This window comes from Phodopus roborovskii, unplaced genomic scaffold, assembly GCF_943737965.1.
Source record: "Phodopus roborovskii unplaced genomic scaffold, PHOROB, whole genome shotgun sequence".
NCBI classification, from domain to species: domain Eukaryota; kingdom Metazoa; phylum Chordata; class Mammalia; order Rodentia; family Cricetidae; genus Phodopus; species Phodopus roborovskii.
The window spans coordinates 14,928,982-14,945,660 of record NW_026126480.1 but is presented as its reverse complement, the minus strand read 5'-3'; the positions used below and the strand labels follow the sequence as shown (position 1 = coordinate 14,945,660).

Below are 16,679 nucleotides of genomic sequence, written 5' to 3'. Positions count from 1 at the left end.
AGAAGTTCTAGCTAATGCTATAAGACAACAAAAGGAGATCAAGGGGACCCAAATTGGAAAGGAAGAAGTCAAACTGTCTCTATTTGCAGATGATGTGATAGTTTACATAAGCGACCCAATAAACTCTACCAGGGAACTCCTACAGCTGATAAACACCTTCAACAAACTAGCAGGATACAAGATAAACTCAAAAAAAAAAAAAAAAAATCAGTAGCCCTACTTTTTTCAGACAACCAAGAGACAGAGAAAGAAATCAGAGAAATATCACCCTTTACAATAGCCACAAGCAACATAAAGTATCTTGGTGTAACGCTTACCAAACAAATAAAAGACCTATATAACAAGAACTTTGTGGCACAAAAGAAAGAAATTAAAGAAGATACCAGAAAATGGAAAGATCTCCCATGCTCTTGGATAGGTAGGATAAACATAGTAAAAATGGCAATCTTGCCAAAAGCAATCCACAGATTCAATGCAATCCCCATTAAAATTCCACCACAATTCTTCACTGACCTTGAAAGGATAAAAATCAACTCTATATGGAAAAACAAAACGCCCAGGATAGCCAAAACAACCCTATACAATGAAAGAACTTCAGGAGGCATCACCATTCCTGACTTTAAGTTCTACTACAGAGCTATAGTTCTGAAAACAGCCTGTTATTGTCATAAAAATAGACAGGTAGACCAATGGAATCGAATTGAAAATCCTGATATTAACCCACACAACCATGAACACCTGATTTTTGACAAAACAGCTAAAATTATACAATGGGGCGAAGACAGCATATTCAACAAATGGTGCTGGCACAATTGGATGAGGGTATATAGAAGACTGCAGATAGACCCATGTCTGTTGCCATGCACAAAACTCAAGTTCAAATGGATCAAAGACCTCAACATGAATCCATCAAGCCACATTGAACCTCTTAGAAGAGAAAATAGGAGGTTCACTTGAACAAATTGGTATAGGAAACTGCTTCCTGAACATAACTCCAGGGGCACAGACACTGAGAGAAACAATTAATAAATGGGACCTCTTCAAACTTAGAAGCTTCTGTAAGGCAAAGGACACAGTGGACAAGACAGCCCACAGACTGGGAAAAGATTTTCACCAATCCTATATCCGACAAAGGGCTGATCTCCAAAATATACAAAGAACTCAAGAAACTAGTCAACAAAACACCAAATAACCCTATTAAAAAATGGGGTACAGAACTGAAGAAAGAATTCTCAATAGAGGAAATCAAAAAGGCTGAAAGACACTTAAGAAAATCCTCCACATCCTTAGCTATCAGGGAAATGCAAATCAAAACAACTTTGAGATACCATCTTCCTCCTGCCAGAATGGCTAAAATTAGAAACACCAATGATGTTTGGAGAGGATGTGGAGAAAGGGGAACACTCCTCCACTGCTGGTGGGAGTGCAAACTCATACAGCCATTTTGGAGTTCAGTATGGCGGTTCCTCAGGAAAATGGGAATTAGTTTACCACAGGACCCAGCCATCCCCCTCTTAGGCATATACCCAAAGGATTCACATCCATGCAACAAAGACATCTGTTCAACTATGTTCATAGCAGCACTATTTGTAATAGCAAGAACCTGGAAGCAACCTAGATGTCCCTCAATTGAAGAATGGTTAATGAAGATGTGGCACATCTACACAATGAAATACTACTCTGCAGAAAAAAGTAATGGTATTTTGAAATTCGCAGGCAAGCGGATGGCACTTGAAGAAACCATCCTGAATGAAGTAACCCAGTCACAAAAAGAGGAACACAGTATGTACTCACTCATATATGGATTTTAGACCTAGATCAAAGGATCACCAGCCTATAGTTCATACCACCAGAGGAACTAGAATACAAGGTGTGTTCTAGCAGATTCATACAAAGTCCCTCACAGAACCAGGAAAAGACAAGTCCCCCAGAGCTCAGGGGAAGTTGGGGGACAGCAAATGGAGAGAGAAGTAGGAGAAAATGAGGGGGACAAAAGGAAAATATGTGCAACGTGGAAGATTGAGCATGGTTAGAAATAGAAGACAGGAAAGAGAGAGAGAGAGAGAACATAAAAGAGGGAGCCAATATTGGTTTGAAGATAAAATTGAACACAAAGAAAGGTCTAGAGAACTACAAGACTGCTACCAACTAACAATTTGAGCTTCCGTGGAAAGGCTACCATAAATGCCCTTCCTGGAGAGTGAGATCAACAACTAACTTATCCATGGAGCCCTCAACTAATGCCTATTGGAAACAGGAGCAAACACTCGTACATAAACACTGAGTCCCAGATGCAGATGGAGAAGACAAGACCAGGTGGCAGAGACACATAGAGATAGCTTATCTGAAGAAGGAGGAGCTAAGGGTCCACCAGACTGATAGCTGGGAAGCCAGCATGGGACTGATTCAGGGCCCCCTGAATATGGGTCTCAGCCAGAAGGACTGAGCAGTCTAAGGGCCCTCAGACAGTGGAGCCAGGATGTATCTCTGGTGCACAAAATGACTTTATGAACACATCCCCAATGGAGGTATAACTGCCTTAATCTAGAGACAGGAGAGAAGCCCTAGTCCCTACTTCACATGACCTGTCAGATCTACATGACCCCAACTGGATAGCTTTCCCCTACATATGGAATTGGGGAGGGTGGTTAGGGTGCATGTGAGAGGGCAGAGAGGGTAAAAGGGAGGAAGGGAGGGAGGGAGGGAGGGAGGGAGGGAGGGAGGGAGGGAGGGAGAGGGAATGGGATCAACATGTAAAATAATAAATTAAATTTAAAAAAATTCTTTGACTCCAAAATTTAATTTCAAGGACAAGTTACTGGGGAAAAGGATTTCTATTTTTGTTTCCACAGAAAATGAAAAGATGTGGATTCCTTCCAGACTAATGTGGTTTGATCAACCCAGACCACCTGTAATAGGGTACCAGGTGATCCTACATTCAAAACAGCTGGACAAAGTAGCCTTACATACTACAGCCTGGTTTTCTGAATCTTCTTTTAATCCCCCATGACAGTGCCCCTTACCAGCAGGAAGTAGTTTGGAAAGAATGATGCCCAATTATCCAAATATTGTCTATAAATGTTTGTTTTCATTTAAATGGATTTGGTTATATAAAATAAATAAAAAAAATACAAGTTAGTTTTGGCAGTTCCTGGCATCATTGCTTGTGTTATTCATTTTCTTTGTTTTGTTTTTACACTTATAAGTTATGCTGCTATTAATATCTCCTGAGGTTGTAAACAAAGTAAGAAAACTAAAATGTATTTACAATGCACATAAGCAAATACACATTTAATTTCGAAACTAGGGTCAAACTAATACAGATTTTATGATGCTATTGTCTTTGCTTTTGAAGATCTTATTCAAGGAAAATTGGGGAAAAAATGCTCTTTCTAAGGATAACAAGGTCATCTTAATCAACTGCACAAAAAATCATACCAACTCGCAGAGACTAAAACAGGGAGCACAGCGTCTATATGGGTCTGCACCAGGGCCTCTTCATATATATTTTTGTTTCAGTTTATTTTTTTTTATGTTACTCCTGATTGGGTAAACAAGTGGGTCTCTGATTTATGTGCCTTTTCCTTAGGGGTTCTTTTCCTTCTGTTGGGTTGCCTTGTCCCACTTCAATGTTTTTTGTTATTTTATTATATTTTATTTTGTTATGTTTTTTGTTATATATTAAAAGCCTATTATTTTCTACTGTGAGACAGGTAGTGGATCTGGATGGAAGATGGGTGTTGTTGTTTTCTTGCAGCTGCAGGTGATAAAACATGAATCACAAAAGTTAATAAACTCACATGGAGTTTACTGGGAAAAGGGAACAAAGGGAGGGGTAGGTGTTGGCCAACCAGGAACAGAGATAGAAGGGGAGGGGGAAAGGGAAGAAGAGGGAAGAAGGGGGAGAAAGAGGGAAAGAGGGGAAATGGGAAGGGGAACAGAGATGGAAGGGGGAGAAGGGGTGAACAGGGGGGAGGCACTCACTTAAAAAAGGAAAGCTTGCACATGCATACAGAGTCTTTATATAGCCATGTAACACATGATGCAGGCAAGCATCACAGAGCCCTTTGAGTTGTCTAAGTATCTGCCTGAACTCCAGGGTGGATATCCTACCATTGTCAGGGGGTGGGGTCAGCACAATACCTAAATCATTGTAGTAGGGAGGAACTAGGAAGAGTAGAAGGAGGGGCAGCCATAATCAGTATCTACTGTATAAGACATGCTTATATTCTTAATAAAACAAAAAAGTATTAACACAGTTTCCTACACTTCTTTTCCTTCATCTTCTGTCTCCCTTTCCCCCTCTATGCGTATGTGTAAACACATTTGATATTTTTTTCTACAATAAAAGAATAACTTTTCACTTTTTTGCTTCAATCATTTCTTTTAGACAAGGCCTTACTATGTGGCTAAGACTAGTCTTAAACTCACAAACTTCTTACTTTTATCTCCTGAGTGCTTGAATTATAGCATGTACTACCAGACTACCATACATTTGTTATTTATGAGGTTTAAATACACAATTTGATCTGTTACACTGTAAGACTTGAACTAAATGCTAAACCTTTCCTTTCTTTGTAATTATACTTTGCTTATTAAATTTAAATGGTATTATCTTATGCTTAAGTCAGTAAGTTTAGCCCTGCTAGAGAAGAGATGAGAGTTTTTAGCTGAATTGGAATTCAGGATGTCTTAGTGAATGTTGGTGAGTGATAGAATGTATAAAGTTACACAAGGATATTAATTTTTAATGCCTTTATATATTTATGACTTCTCAGAAAATGAGAATAAAATTTTTCCTGGGAAGTCTGTTCGTACATAGATACTCTGTATGGCAATCAGTAGTGCCTCTCACTTTTGAGCTTTAATAAGTGTGTTTGGGGAGAAGATGGGGAGACTTTCCACTCAGCATCAGTCTACCTGTCCCTGATGAAGAAAATGTAGCCTTTCCCAAGAGGCTCTGAGGTGTTCATCCTGAGAGAGAAAACAGATTTGAACTGATTTTAACTTTAGACATCTCCCAGGGACTCTACATAATGTTATTATAAAGATCTCTTCCTTTTAGTAGATACACAAAAGGTGTCTAGACCCACCACAGCTGGAGGTGAGCTTCCCATGAAACATTACATAGACAGGATATTGTCGAGATTCCTGTTCAATGGTTTGGAAACCATATACAGCTGAATTTAGTAAGCTGACAGTCTCTGTTTCATGTTACAGAGAAATCCTGCCTTGTATTTTTACTGGAAGAGTATGGGGCATTTGTATTTTCAAAACAGCCATCTGCAGAGGAAATTTATTGACTGATATAAATGACTGTATCCACCCCCAGTGATATATAGTAGTATCTATTCCTAGTGATGATTGTTTATTAACTTACAGATTGCCCACTCAAGAACAGGAACAATAAAAAGGCTTTCAGAGAATCACTGTCAAATACAGACATGAATCTGATTACATAGAAGACTAGGGGAGGGGGGGGTAGAGATTTCAGAAATGTGATGCATGAAAAATTTACCAGAAGGGAGATATTTATGAAACAGTAACAAACTATTATCAAGACTGAACTTTGCTCTCTTTTCTATGGATACTTTTAAAGCTGAGTTACTTTTTTTTTTCTCCCTCCCTTGGTCTCATCTCTTCTTGTACTAAACATTTACTCTTTCCTTTATTTCTATATCTCTATATATCATCTACTTTTTAATTTTAGGTCTATATATGTCTTCTTTCCAAAAGATAGAGAGGGAGATACCTATTTAAGAAGGGAGAAGGGGGAGAAGGGGAGGAAGAGGATAAGGAAGGAAGAGGGGGAGGAATACAGCTGAGGTGTTACAAATCACAGCAGGGATTTCTTCAGCCCAGTGTTGACCAATTTCCTTCCCTGGGCTTGCTTCTTTCCTGCTGTCTTCATTTTGGCAAATCTTTCTGCCCACATGTAGTGAAGGGAAAAACTGTGGGATGTCCTGGTCTATTTCTTGGAATTTCACAAAATATTGAGAATGTGGGTTTTTCTTAGACTGACTGCAACCAGGATATGTATTACTCCTGTAGATGAGATGATTCTGAGCTACTGTGGTTCACAGGTTTGTGCTACTTCTTAAGCTGAACTCTGTGGGCTTATGTCAGTAACACTGCAAAGATGAATTAATGGTACACAAGCCTCCATTAGGGTGCTGATTTTCTAAATATGGATCATTGTTGATACTGAACAAACTAATTATAAGAATCCACTGTATTTTCTGTTTTTCCATGTGTCTAGTCACACCTATATGCTTACATATACTGAAGATTCTTTATGCAATGATTGTGTCTGACTTTCTGTGATTATTTTGATGTGCTAATAATCTAACACATTATATTATAGAAAGAGGACTGAGATTACAATATAAACACAAACTTCAAATATTTGAAATTAAACTTCAGGTTTTGTATGAGGCTTTGTGAAATAGTAAATTAATCTCTGAGACCTTTTAGAGGAACCTTTTATAAATGGTGCACCTTGCATTAGAGGAATCTTAGTCCAGGCATATATTGGATTTTGGACTCATGTTTTGACACACATAACATCAGAATGAAACAAAAGTACAGATACCAGTGAGAGGGGTGAGGTGAGAAAAGAGAGAATAGAGAGACATTGTGGGGTAATATATTCAGCTTACAGTATGTACTGGATTGAAAGTCCTCTCCTATAGTATAGCACTATGAACAAGGAACATCCAAATAGAAATTTTAAAAATAATAAAATAAAAATTAATTGTAATATTCCAATATTGATTGTATTGCCACTGAAAAATATTTAGGTGGTACATAAGAATAGTCAAATTGTACCCAGATTAATAAATAAGCAAATCATACCAAACCAAACAAACAATCAAAAACCCACAAAACTCCAATGGAATAAAAAATGCTGATAGAGTGGCCATAGAATTAAAAGGGAAATAAGTAACTTTTGACTTTTGGGTCAAAAGCAAAGTACAAATTGCACAATCTATGCCCAATTCAACTATATTTTAGCTTGAACATAAAGGATTGCAAAGCAGGTAATCTATGAGTAATCTATGAATACTCCATCATGTGCAAGAAATCTATTCTAAATCAGCAGTGGATGCCTGAAACAAGAGATGGGACCAAATGTTTATTAGTCTATATCTTTTCCTATATTATATGTCTATAATATCATTTAACTTATAGACTAGCAAAAATAATAATTAACTATTAATAAAATACAGATGATAACATGCTGTATTAAAAGTTATGTGAAATTAGGGGGGAAAATGTTCACAGAGTGTTGTAAGCTAAGTATATCTAAACCCCAGTTTTTGTTCTAGAGTTACTACTTCTCTCATCAATGTCAAGATGCTTCACACCAACTTTTCCAGTTTCCATCCAGACACCTTTTATCTTGTAGGCATTCCTGGACTTGAGAGTGTCCATGGATGGATTTCCATGCCTTTTTGCTGTATCTACTTAATGGCTTTGCTGGGGAATACCACAATACTATTGGTTATCTGGACAGACCGTACACTGAGAGATCCTATGTTCTACTTTCTGGCCATCTTATCAGCCATAGATGTAGCACTCTCCACATCCTCAGTACCTCGGATGTTAGGCATCTTCTGGTTTGATGCACATGAAATTGGTTTTGGGAACTGTGTAGCTCAGATGTTTCTGATACACACGTTTACAGGAATGGAGTCCACAGTCTTACTGGCTATGGCCTTTGACCGCTATGCTGCCATTTGTGTGCCACTCCGCTATACAACCATTCTGACCCCACGAGTGCTGTTAGGCATTGGTATGGGTATTGTAATGCGCCCAGTCCTGCTCATGTTGCCCATTCTATACCTAACTCACCGTCTACCCTTCTGTGAAGCTCGAGTTATCACCCACTCCTACTGTGAACACATGGGCATTGCTAAGTTGGCATGTGCTAACATTCGTATCAATGCCATTTATGGGCTTTTTGTGGCTTCTTTTCTTATTTTGGATGTGGCTTTAGTTGGAATCTCCTATGTTTATATTCTCCGTGCTGTTTTTCGCCTTCCTTCTAAAGATGCACGACACAAAGCATTGGGTACATGTGGCTCCCATGTTGGGGTCATGTGTGTTTTTTACACTCCTTCCCTCTTCTCCTTCCTCACTCACCGATTTGGGAAAAAAATCCCTCTCTATGCCCATATTCTTGTTGCCAACCTCTATGTGGTCATCCCACCAGCCCTCAATCCTGTAATCTATGGTGTTCGAACCAAGCAGATCCGTGAGTGTGTCGTCCACACTTTCACTTCAAAGTAGAGGGTTACAATCTTTAGTTCTAAAGGGTGAAAATATAACCCATAAACTCAAATTTTGATACTTTGTCTGGATTGTCGGATTGTCGCTTGAAGGTATCCTTACACAAGAAGATCTTGTAGTAACTAAAGTAAAAGGCATTGAAAAATGTTTAGGGTCTTGAATACTTAAATATTCTCTATCTTAGTGTCCAGTGTTACATTATTCTCCTTAAAAAATTGCTTTACATGACAGAGAAAGGGAGAGGGAGAGGGAGAGAAAGAGGGAGAGAGAAAGAGGAGACTGGAGACCTCATTAGTCTTTAATACAAAGACAATGTGAAAGTCTGTGGCTATTTGAGAATAATATAATATTCTACTTAAAAACAATTACTTGATTACAGAGTCCTTGATTTTCTGTGTTAAAATGATTAATTTCAAATGAAAATAAGAATCTTCTTTCTGTTTTTTTCAAACATAACTATAATACATTGAATTGATCTTGGAATATAACTGGGATATTGATTTAAGTTTTACAAATGTAACTGCTTTGCTTTTAACATCTGTAGGCAGCATGTACCCTCACTCAGCTGCTACCTCATTTGTGAGGAAGTATAAAATATACACTGAATTTATGCTAAAGTGTTGTTTTTAAGAGAATTTGAATATACAGAATTTTAAAAGCATTATTTGGGGCCTGAAACTTTGCAGAAGTGAGTCAATTTAATGCACAAAATAAATTTCAGTTTCACCTACACTAACTGTAGTAAACTGGGTATTCCTCTAAATAACTTTCATTGTATTCAAAGGGATAATTTCATCAGGACTTCTGAGTTATGGGAAATTTTTATTAATACTTGTTACTTTCTGTTGACAGAAGATAATATACATAAAAAAGAATATTGCTTATCAGAGGGATAGAACTAATTTTCAGGTGACAAGTTGCCATCTGATGACAAATACCTCTGTAATCATATGCCATTACTAAATGAACTAAGAAAATACCCAGTGCTTACAAATAAGAAGATTAATTATCTTGTGTTTTCTTGAACCAGAGTCCATTAAAGTATCTGGACTTAATTATTGGAGGTTAGAACAAAGTCTATCTAAATATGATTATTCAAAGATTATATTTCCTATGTTCTTAATAGTATTGACTGAATTAATTTTAAAGTAAAAGACAAGTTGTTAGATGATGCCTTTAATTTCAGTACTTGGGAGGCAGAGGCAGGCAGAGGCAAGGGCAGGGCTACACAGTGAGAACACAGTCAAAAATTATGAAGAGAATGAGTGACCTTGGAACATTCTGCCCTAAATGGAATATCTCCATTGAATCCTTTCCCTCAGAGCTCAAGGGACCCAGAGACAGAAAGAGTATAAGAGCCAGAGAGGATGGTAGACTCCAAGAAAACAAGATTCTCTGAATCAACAGGATCAGTGAACATATGAATTCACAGACACCAAGGCAGCATTCATAAGGCCTGTACTGCTCTGCACCAGATGAGGCCCTGGAGCTGAAATGAGAAGTGGACCAATGCTCTATTCCTAACCTAGAAGCAACTTCTAATTAATAGCCACTTGCAAACAGCTGGGCAATAGATGGTTAACAGAAAATAAACACAGTGGTATTTTTGGAGGTTCGTTGTCTCACAATGTCATGTCAGGCTCGTCTTCTTTTTTTTATATATATGTATATATTATTATTTTTTATTTTTATTTTATTTAGATTTTTTTCTTTTCTGCTTTTAGCATTAGGTGATTTACATATAAATAAAGACTTCCACTTTAGTGTTTGTATGGCATTCCTGAGTGTGTGTGTGAATAAGTGGATTTTTGTTTTTAATACCTTCTCTTGGGCTCTTTTATTTCTATTTGTTTAGTCGTATTCTTATTCATTACTTTCTGTTTTATCTTATTTTATTATAGTATATTATTTTAAAAAGAAAAATAGCAATAAATATAAGATGACAACAGCAACAAAAACAAGCCAAATTTGTGAGTGATATTATTAGAAAAAAATTGTAACTTATTAACTAGGAGAAAATATGTGCCATTAATATGTCTGAACATACAGTTACTTTTTAATACATAAGGTAGTTTTTGTAAAAAGCAGAGAAACGATAATAAATTCAGCTAAAAATAGCAATGTAAAGAAGATATGCATATTTCAAACAATTTGTTACCAAGGAAATGAAAACCAAGAGCTACAGTAACAACACTATTTTATATCAGCTGAGATGGGAACAATAAAAGAATAAATAATAGCAAGGAATGTGAGAAATGTCGCTTGGATTCCTCAGATGTGGTTCATGAAAGTAAAGAGCTGTTACCACTGCTATTGTGATATGCTGACTTAGTACTTTGCATCTAGCCACAAGTTGAGTAGGTAAATAATAAATTTTTAGGTCAAATTCAAAGTAGGATCAGTGACACAGACAAGTTGAATGATGATGATAAAATGAAGTGCATAGAAACAGGTAGCAGGAAGGCGTAGTAGATATAATGTTAAACTTCTAGAAAATGAAAACATAAAAAGTGAATTCAGTGACAATCTGGCCATCTGTTTTAATCATGCTTTCTGGAGAATGTGCTTTGTGTTCACAACCAATGCTTTGGCAAGGAGAGGCACATGTACAGGATTTTAGAAGATATACAATTTATATACTAACCTAGCTGCATTATGGTTTTATTTCTGAGTTCATTGCAACAAAGTGATTTTATATTAAAAAAATGAGGAAAACATTAAAAATTATTTCAAAGTTACAGGAAGTTTCAGTAAGGTAGACTTTATGTTGCCATATTCCAAATAATCACAGAGCAAAGGCTCTTTCTTCTCCCCTCCATGAGACAACCTGCTAAACTCAAGTGCCCTATGGGAGAGTGTTTTACTGAGTCAGGTATACATTTCACTTGTCAGAGGGACAGCACCTACATGATTGATACCACTCACTATGAACAAACTTTCAGGAATGTCTTTGAACCAGAAGAGATCATGGAGTGGAATAACCATCTTGTAATACTCAAGAAGAACTGCAATTGAAATCTTAATTAGAATAAGTTCTTTGTGCATACATTATATCAGAAGCCTAGTGTTGAGAGCATTTGGAACTAAGTATTACCTGTCTGATGCACTTTCTTAGACTTTTAGAAACATAGATAATGATAACACACAGACAGGAAGGTCTTCTTTCCCAGTCATGGATTTAGAGGTCTTATTGTGAGGACAGGTATATACTAGGTAGAGTTCCACCGTTAAGCTATATGCCACAATTGAGAAAAGATAAGCAGCATTATCCCACAAAAGTGCATCTAAATGCTTCTGAAGCACAGTAATGAAAAAAATGGAAAGTTTTCATAACTTCTTCAAGAAATTAAGACATGTATAAAAGTTAATCATCTATAGATGATTAAAATAATATTTAATGAAATGTTGTTTCATGGGAAATAATTTTAATAAGAATATATGGCATTGCCTAGTCTACAAAGCAAGTTCCAGGAGATGTTCCAAAGCTTACAGAGAAACCCTGTCTCGAGAAAACAAAAACAAACAAACACAAAAGAATATGTGACATAGAACCTATGATTCCAATAATAATAATAATAATAATAATAATAATAATAATAATAATGTGATTATATTTTTTCATACATACTTTGCCAAATTATATGCAAATATTTGCCTGTTAATTGTGACAGACACAGATGAAATCTTACTAACAACTGAAATATTAAGTTTGAAAGTCTACCCATTGTTTAGAATCTGGGAATAGAAAACATAAGAGTATTTGATGTCAGTAATAACTAAGGAAAAGCTTATTACTTATGGCAATATTGTATAAAATTGGTCTTGTTTTAAGACTAAAGTACACCTGCAAGAATACTAAAAACTAAATGAAGTTTTCCTAGAAAGCATTATTTACTCATAAAAAAATGAGAATGAAGAATAATTAAAATGGTATTTAAATGAACATATAGTTACTTATTATTTTAGTTAGAAATGTGTGACTACCTTATACAGAATACAATCAATACAATGATTTTCACAGTGTTATGCTGTATAGCAAGCTTGCTAAACATTATAAAGAGTGCATAGGATCTGGAGAATCGCCAATTTAACCTTTGGAAGTAAACAGTTTGATTACTCTCTCTTGAATCTGTTTGGTCTTCACTCCGTAGACAATAGGGTTAAGCAGGGGTGGTACAAGCAGATAGAGGTTTGACAACAGAATGTGAACATAAGGAGCAACATTAAAGCCGAATCTGTGTATGAAAGATGTAAAAAACGTGAGGATGTAGAATTGGAGGAAGACAAAGATATGAGCTGTGCATGTGTTGAATGCTTTGAATCTGGCCTCTTTCTGTGGCAATTTAAAGACAGCCTGAAAGATAAATGTATAGGATAAGAAAATGAAGATCACATCAAATCCAAGGACTGAAAACGCTACAAAAAGTCCGTAGGCTTTATTGATCCTGACATCCTCTGTAGCCAGCTTCACCACAGCCATGTGCTCACAGTAGGAGTGAGAGATGACTGTGGTCCTGAAATGGGTCAGCCGCAACTTAATTAGAAGAGGACACATAATAATGATAATGGATGCTCTTGTGGTTACCAATGTGATAATGGTAATTAGTACTTTCTTAGTGAGAATAGCAGAATGCCTCAGGGGATCACAGATTGCCACATAGCGGTCAAAGGCCATGGCCAGGAGAATGCCAGACTCCATGCACTGGAAAGTGTGAGTAAAATACATCTGGATTAGACAGGATTCAAAATGAATCTTCTTTGACCGTAGCCAAAAGATAGCCAGCATTTTAGGGGTGATACATATGGTGAGACCCAGATCCACAGCTGCTAGCACAGCTAAAAAGACATACATGGGTTCATGGAGACTGCGCTCTCTGTGAATGATGGTGATGAGGAGGCCATTTCCAGCTGTGGCAAGAACAAAAGAAATGAAGAACGGGATCCCAATCCAGTGCTGCACTGACTCAAGGCCTGGAATTCCAATCAGGGTAAAGACGGATGGCTTGAAACAGGTGCCATTGGTCAATGGCATGGTGACACAGAGATGTAAAATGTCTCAGAACTTTAGCTCTATTCAGAAACAAAAAGTCATTACTAGCCTTAAACATGAAATACAGCTCTGAAAAACTGTTTTTTAAAAATAATAAAATTCATTGCATTCCTGTACTGATAGACTAAACTTTAGACGGATTTTATTTGGGATAAGGTGTATTTGTCTTAATAAGTGTTTTTGCTAAAGTACCATCTTAAGCAAATGTTTCACATTCTTTAAAGCATGTGTAGAAAAGCAGAATGAGGGGCTGGAGAGATGGCTCGGTGGATACGAACACTAGCTGGTCTTCCAGAGGTAGTGAGTTCAATTCCAAAGAGGTAGTGAGTTCAATTCCAAAGAGGTAGTGAGTTCAATTCCAAGCACCCTCGTGGTGGCTCACAACCATCTATAATGAGATCTGGTGCTCTCTCCTGCCATCTATAATGAGATCTGGTGCCCTCTTCTGGTCTGCCCGGATACGTGCAGACAGAATACTGTGTATATATAATAAACAAACAAATCTTTAAAAAAAAAAAGTACAATGAAAAATGAGTACAAAATTCATCGGTGACAGTGACAAAGTGTGTGTTTTCTAATTTATTGTGCCTTCATTCTCATTACACTTAAGGGTATTATAAATTTTGTGTTGATTTGAAATATTTTTGTTCATTTAAAATATATTTTCCCAAAATACATAGATTAGCTTTAAGCAGTATTTTACTGTACTATGAAATAAATCTTCCCACTGATAAATTTACAATCCTGCTTTTCCACAAATAGTCATATTTTCAAATACAAGCTACCATTTATTTTGAGCTATCATTGGTTTTTATTTCTCAATTGTTTGTATTTGTTTCCCATATGACCTTCTACAATCTCCAAAATTTGCTAAAATATGGAATTCTTTAGAATTTGTTTTAAAATGTGTGGGGGTATTTTAGGTGAAAAAAAATAAATAAAATAAATCTTTGATTATTACATATGTTCTTATTTTCTAAAGAAAAGAAATTCCTTCAGAAAAGTTGAAGTTAAAAGTTAATTGGAGTAAAATCTAGGTCTTTGTATCTTCAACTTAAAAATCACTGGCTGCCTGAAAAGAATCAAACATAATTCAGAGAGGTTAAGAGTCTATCTTACACTTTTCTAGCATTTTATAAAAGCATCTTTCAAATAGAAACAGCACAGAATCATTAACACAACTTTGTCATATTTAGAACTGATGCTACCATAAAAATGTTAGGTTCACATCAGGTCTCAAAGGGGTTGTAGGAAATGTTAATTTCTGTTTCTATCCTTGTAGGCATGCTCTGTTTACATGGCTAAGTGACTTGTTTCCTTTAATGCCCCATCTCTACTTTGTCATTTGTCCAGAGGAACTAACCAAAAAGGAGACACATGATGACAGAGCTTTCACTTTACTTTTTTCACCCCTCCTTTTTCAAGAAAATGTATCTAGGCTGCTTATGGAGCACAGGGTGCTCTTAATTCTTCATTGACATCTCCCAGTATAACCTAAGCTGGGCAATTCACAGAAAGGATCACAAGACTACAGAGTATGCTTTCTTTATTTTGAGCTTTTAAAAAAGTGTAAATCAGTAGATATGCCCCACCCCCATTTCTTTAGATTTCTACAGTGACAAATACTTTGACTTGAACTGATTCTGGTCTATAGAAACACTGTGAAGTTTATCTGTGATCTTTAATAAGTAAGAAATTATTGGACAATTAGGACATATAAAACATTCAGGAATAAACATTTTAATTTATACCTATACTTCCCTATGCTCTAAAATTCTGAGGATTTCAAAATGTCTAAGTTATTATGATTCAGACATGTTGGGTTATATAAAGTATGCTATGTTCATTTGATGAATAGAAAAGCTGAAAATTTAAAAATCTTACAAATAGTAACTATAAATTATTTATTATTGTGAATAATTTTAACACATTTGATGTTATACACAGAGTACAAAACAAATTGAGAGTACTTACATTTTTGTCACTGTATGCCTATTAGCTTTCTGTTTTGCAGCTGATATATAAATGGAGCAAGGAATGGTCAGTTCAGATTCAGACACATTGTCTCAATATTAGTAAGTAGTACATACAGCATCATTTTCATTATACTAGAACAAATGATGCTGTAATTTAATTAAATTAATAATAATTTTAATTGAATATGCAGAATGAAACCATTAAAAGAAATTTCTGAATTATAGAATTACACTGAATTCTTATTGAAATACATTGATTAATAATTGTCTCCTCTGATTATATATAATGTATAATTATATGTTGTCTTGTTCTTTACCATGTTATAAACATTATACAATTATAGTATTTTATAACATGTTATAATTTATAATATATAAAATATTACCTTATAAGTAACTTGTTATTTATAGTAAGTACACTAGGAAGGATATAAGTCCAATAGATCTGTCAATTCTTCCATGAAATTATGGAATTACCAATTTTTTTATTCAAATTAGAAACAATCTTATTTTACACATCACTCCCAGTTCCTTCTTCTTCCCATTCTCCAATGCTCGTCACCAAACCCCATCCCATCCCTCTTCTGCTCCATAGAAAGGGTGAGGCCTTCTATAGGGGTTCATCAAAGTCTGTCACATCATTTGGAACAGGGCCTAGGCCCTTCCCCATGTGTCTAGGCTGTGAGAGTATCCCTTCATGGGAAATGGCCTCCCACTGTTCAAATTTTTAATGAAACTAAATTATTGAGATGATATGGTATTATTTGCCCCAGCATGATACAAGGTGTTAGAAGTAAGTAAATAATAGAAGTATGTTTTTAACATGTTGGCTTTCATACTTAATACCATCAGTATTTTAAATCATGGTTGCAATATAAAAACAAACATGACGTGAGTTAAAGGAACTGCCCTAAGTAGTACTCACTTAAGCAGTGTGATTTTTCTCTTCATCTACCTTTTATGAATAGTTTGTTCCACAAATAATTTATTTCTGCCCAAAGAAAACATGTATTATGCATTTTCTATGTCTGAGGCACTACTCAAACACACACGATTACAGCCATAAAAACAGCATCAATCAAAATTCCTCTACATTCCACAATATTCATTTCCCAGCAGGTAAGACCAGACTGTGAAAGTCCAGTTGCTTCAAAAGACAATAAGAACCCTCAACACTATCCCAAAGCTTAAGCCAGAATAAAACTACAATTCTGAAAATGCTGAAAATGTCAACAAAGCAGTAGATCATGGTTACTGGTGTTCAGGACCCACATGCATTACCTCTTCTAATTATAAGAAATAACCCCCCAAAAGCACACTTTATGACAACTAGATTTCCTTTTCCATATTTCTATGGCTTG

The 16,679-nt window shown here is 36.0% G+C and overlaps 2 protein-coding genes across 2 annotated transcripts; one reads left to right on the top strand and one right to left on the bottom strand.

The window, feature by feature from the left end:
* Positions 1-7,356: 7,356 nt before the first annotated feature.
* On the top strand, positions 7,357-8,292 carry LOC127228045 (olfactory receptor 52J3). The gene has a single exon (XM_051192483.1). It carries the CDS (start codon positions 7,357-7,359, stop codon positions 8,290-8,292), a length of 936 nt encoding a protein of 311 aa, XP_051048440.1.
* Positions 8,293-12,379: 4,087 nt separating this feature from the next.
* LOC127228952 (olfactory receptor 52A5) lies at positions 12,380-13,324 on the bottom strand. Its single transcript, XM_051194046.1, has one exon. It carries the CDS (start codon positions 13,322-13,324, stop codon positions 12,380-12,382), a length of 945 nt encoding a protein of 314 aa, XP_051050003.1.
* Between the last annotated feature and the right edge of the window lie 3,355 nt (positions 13,325-16,679).

Coding starts and splice junctions, on each gene's coding strand:
- LOC127228045 (XM_051192483.1), top strand. CDS start 7,357: ATGCTTCACACCAACTTTTCCAGTTTCCATCCAGACACCTTTTATCTT.
- LOC127228952 (XM_051194046.1), bottom strand. CDS start 13,324: ATGCCATTGACCAATGGCACCTGTTTCAAGCCATCCGTCTTTACCCTG.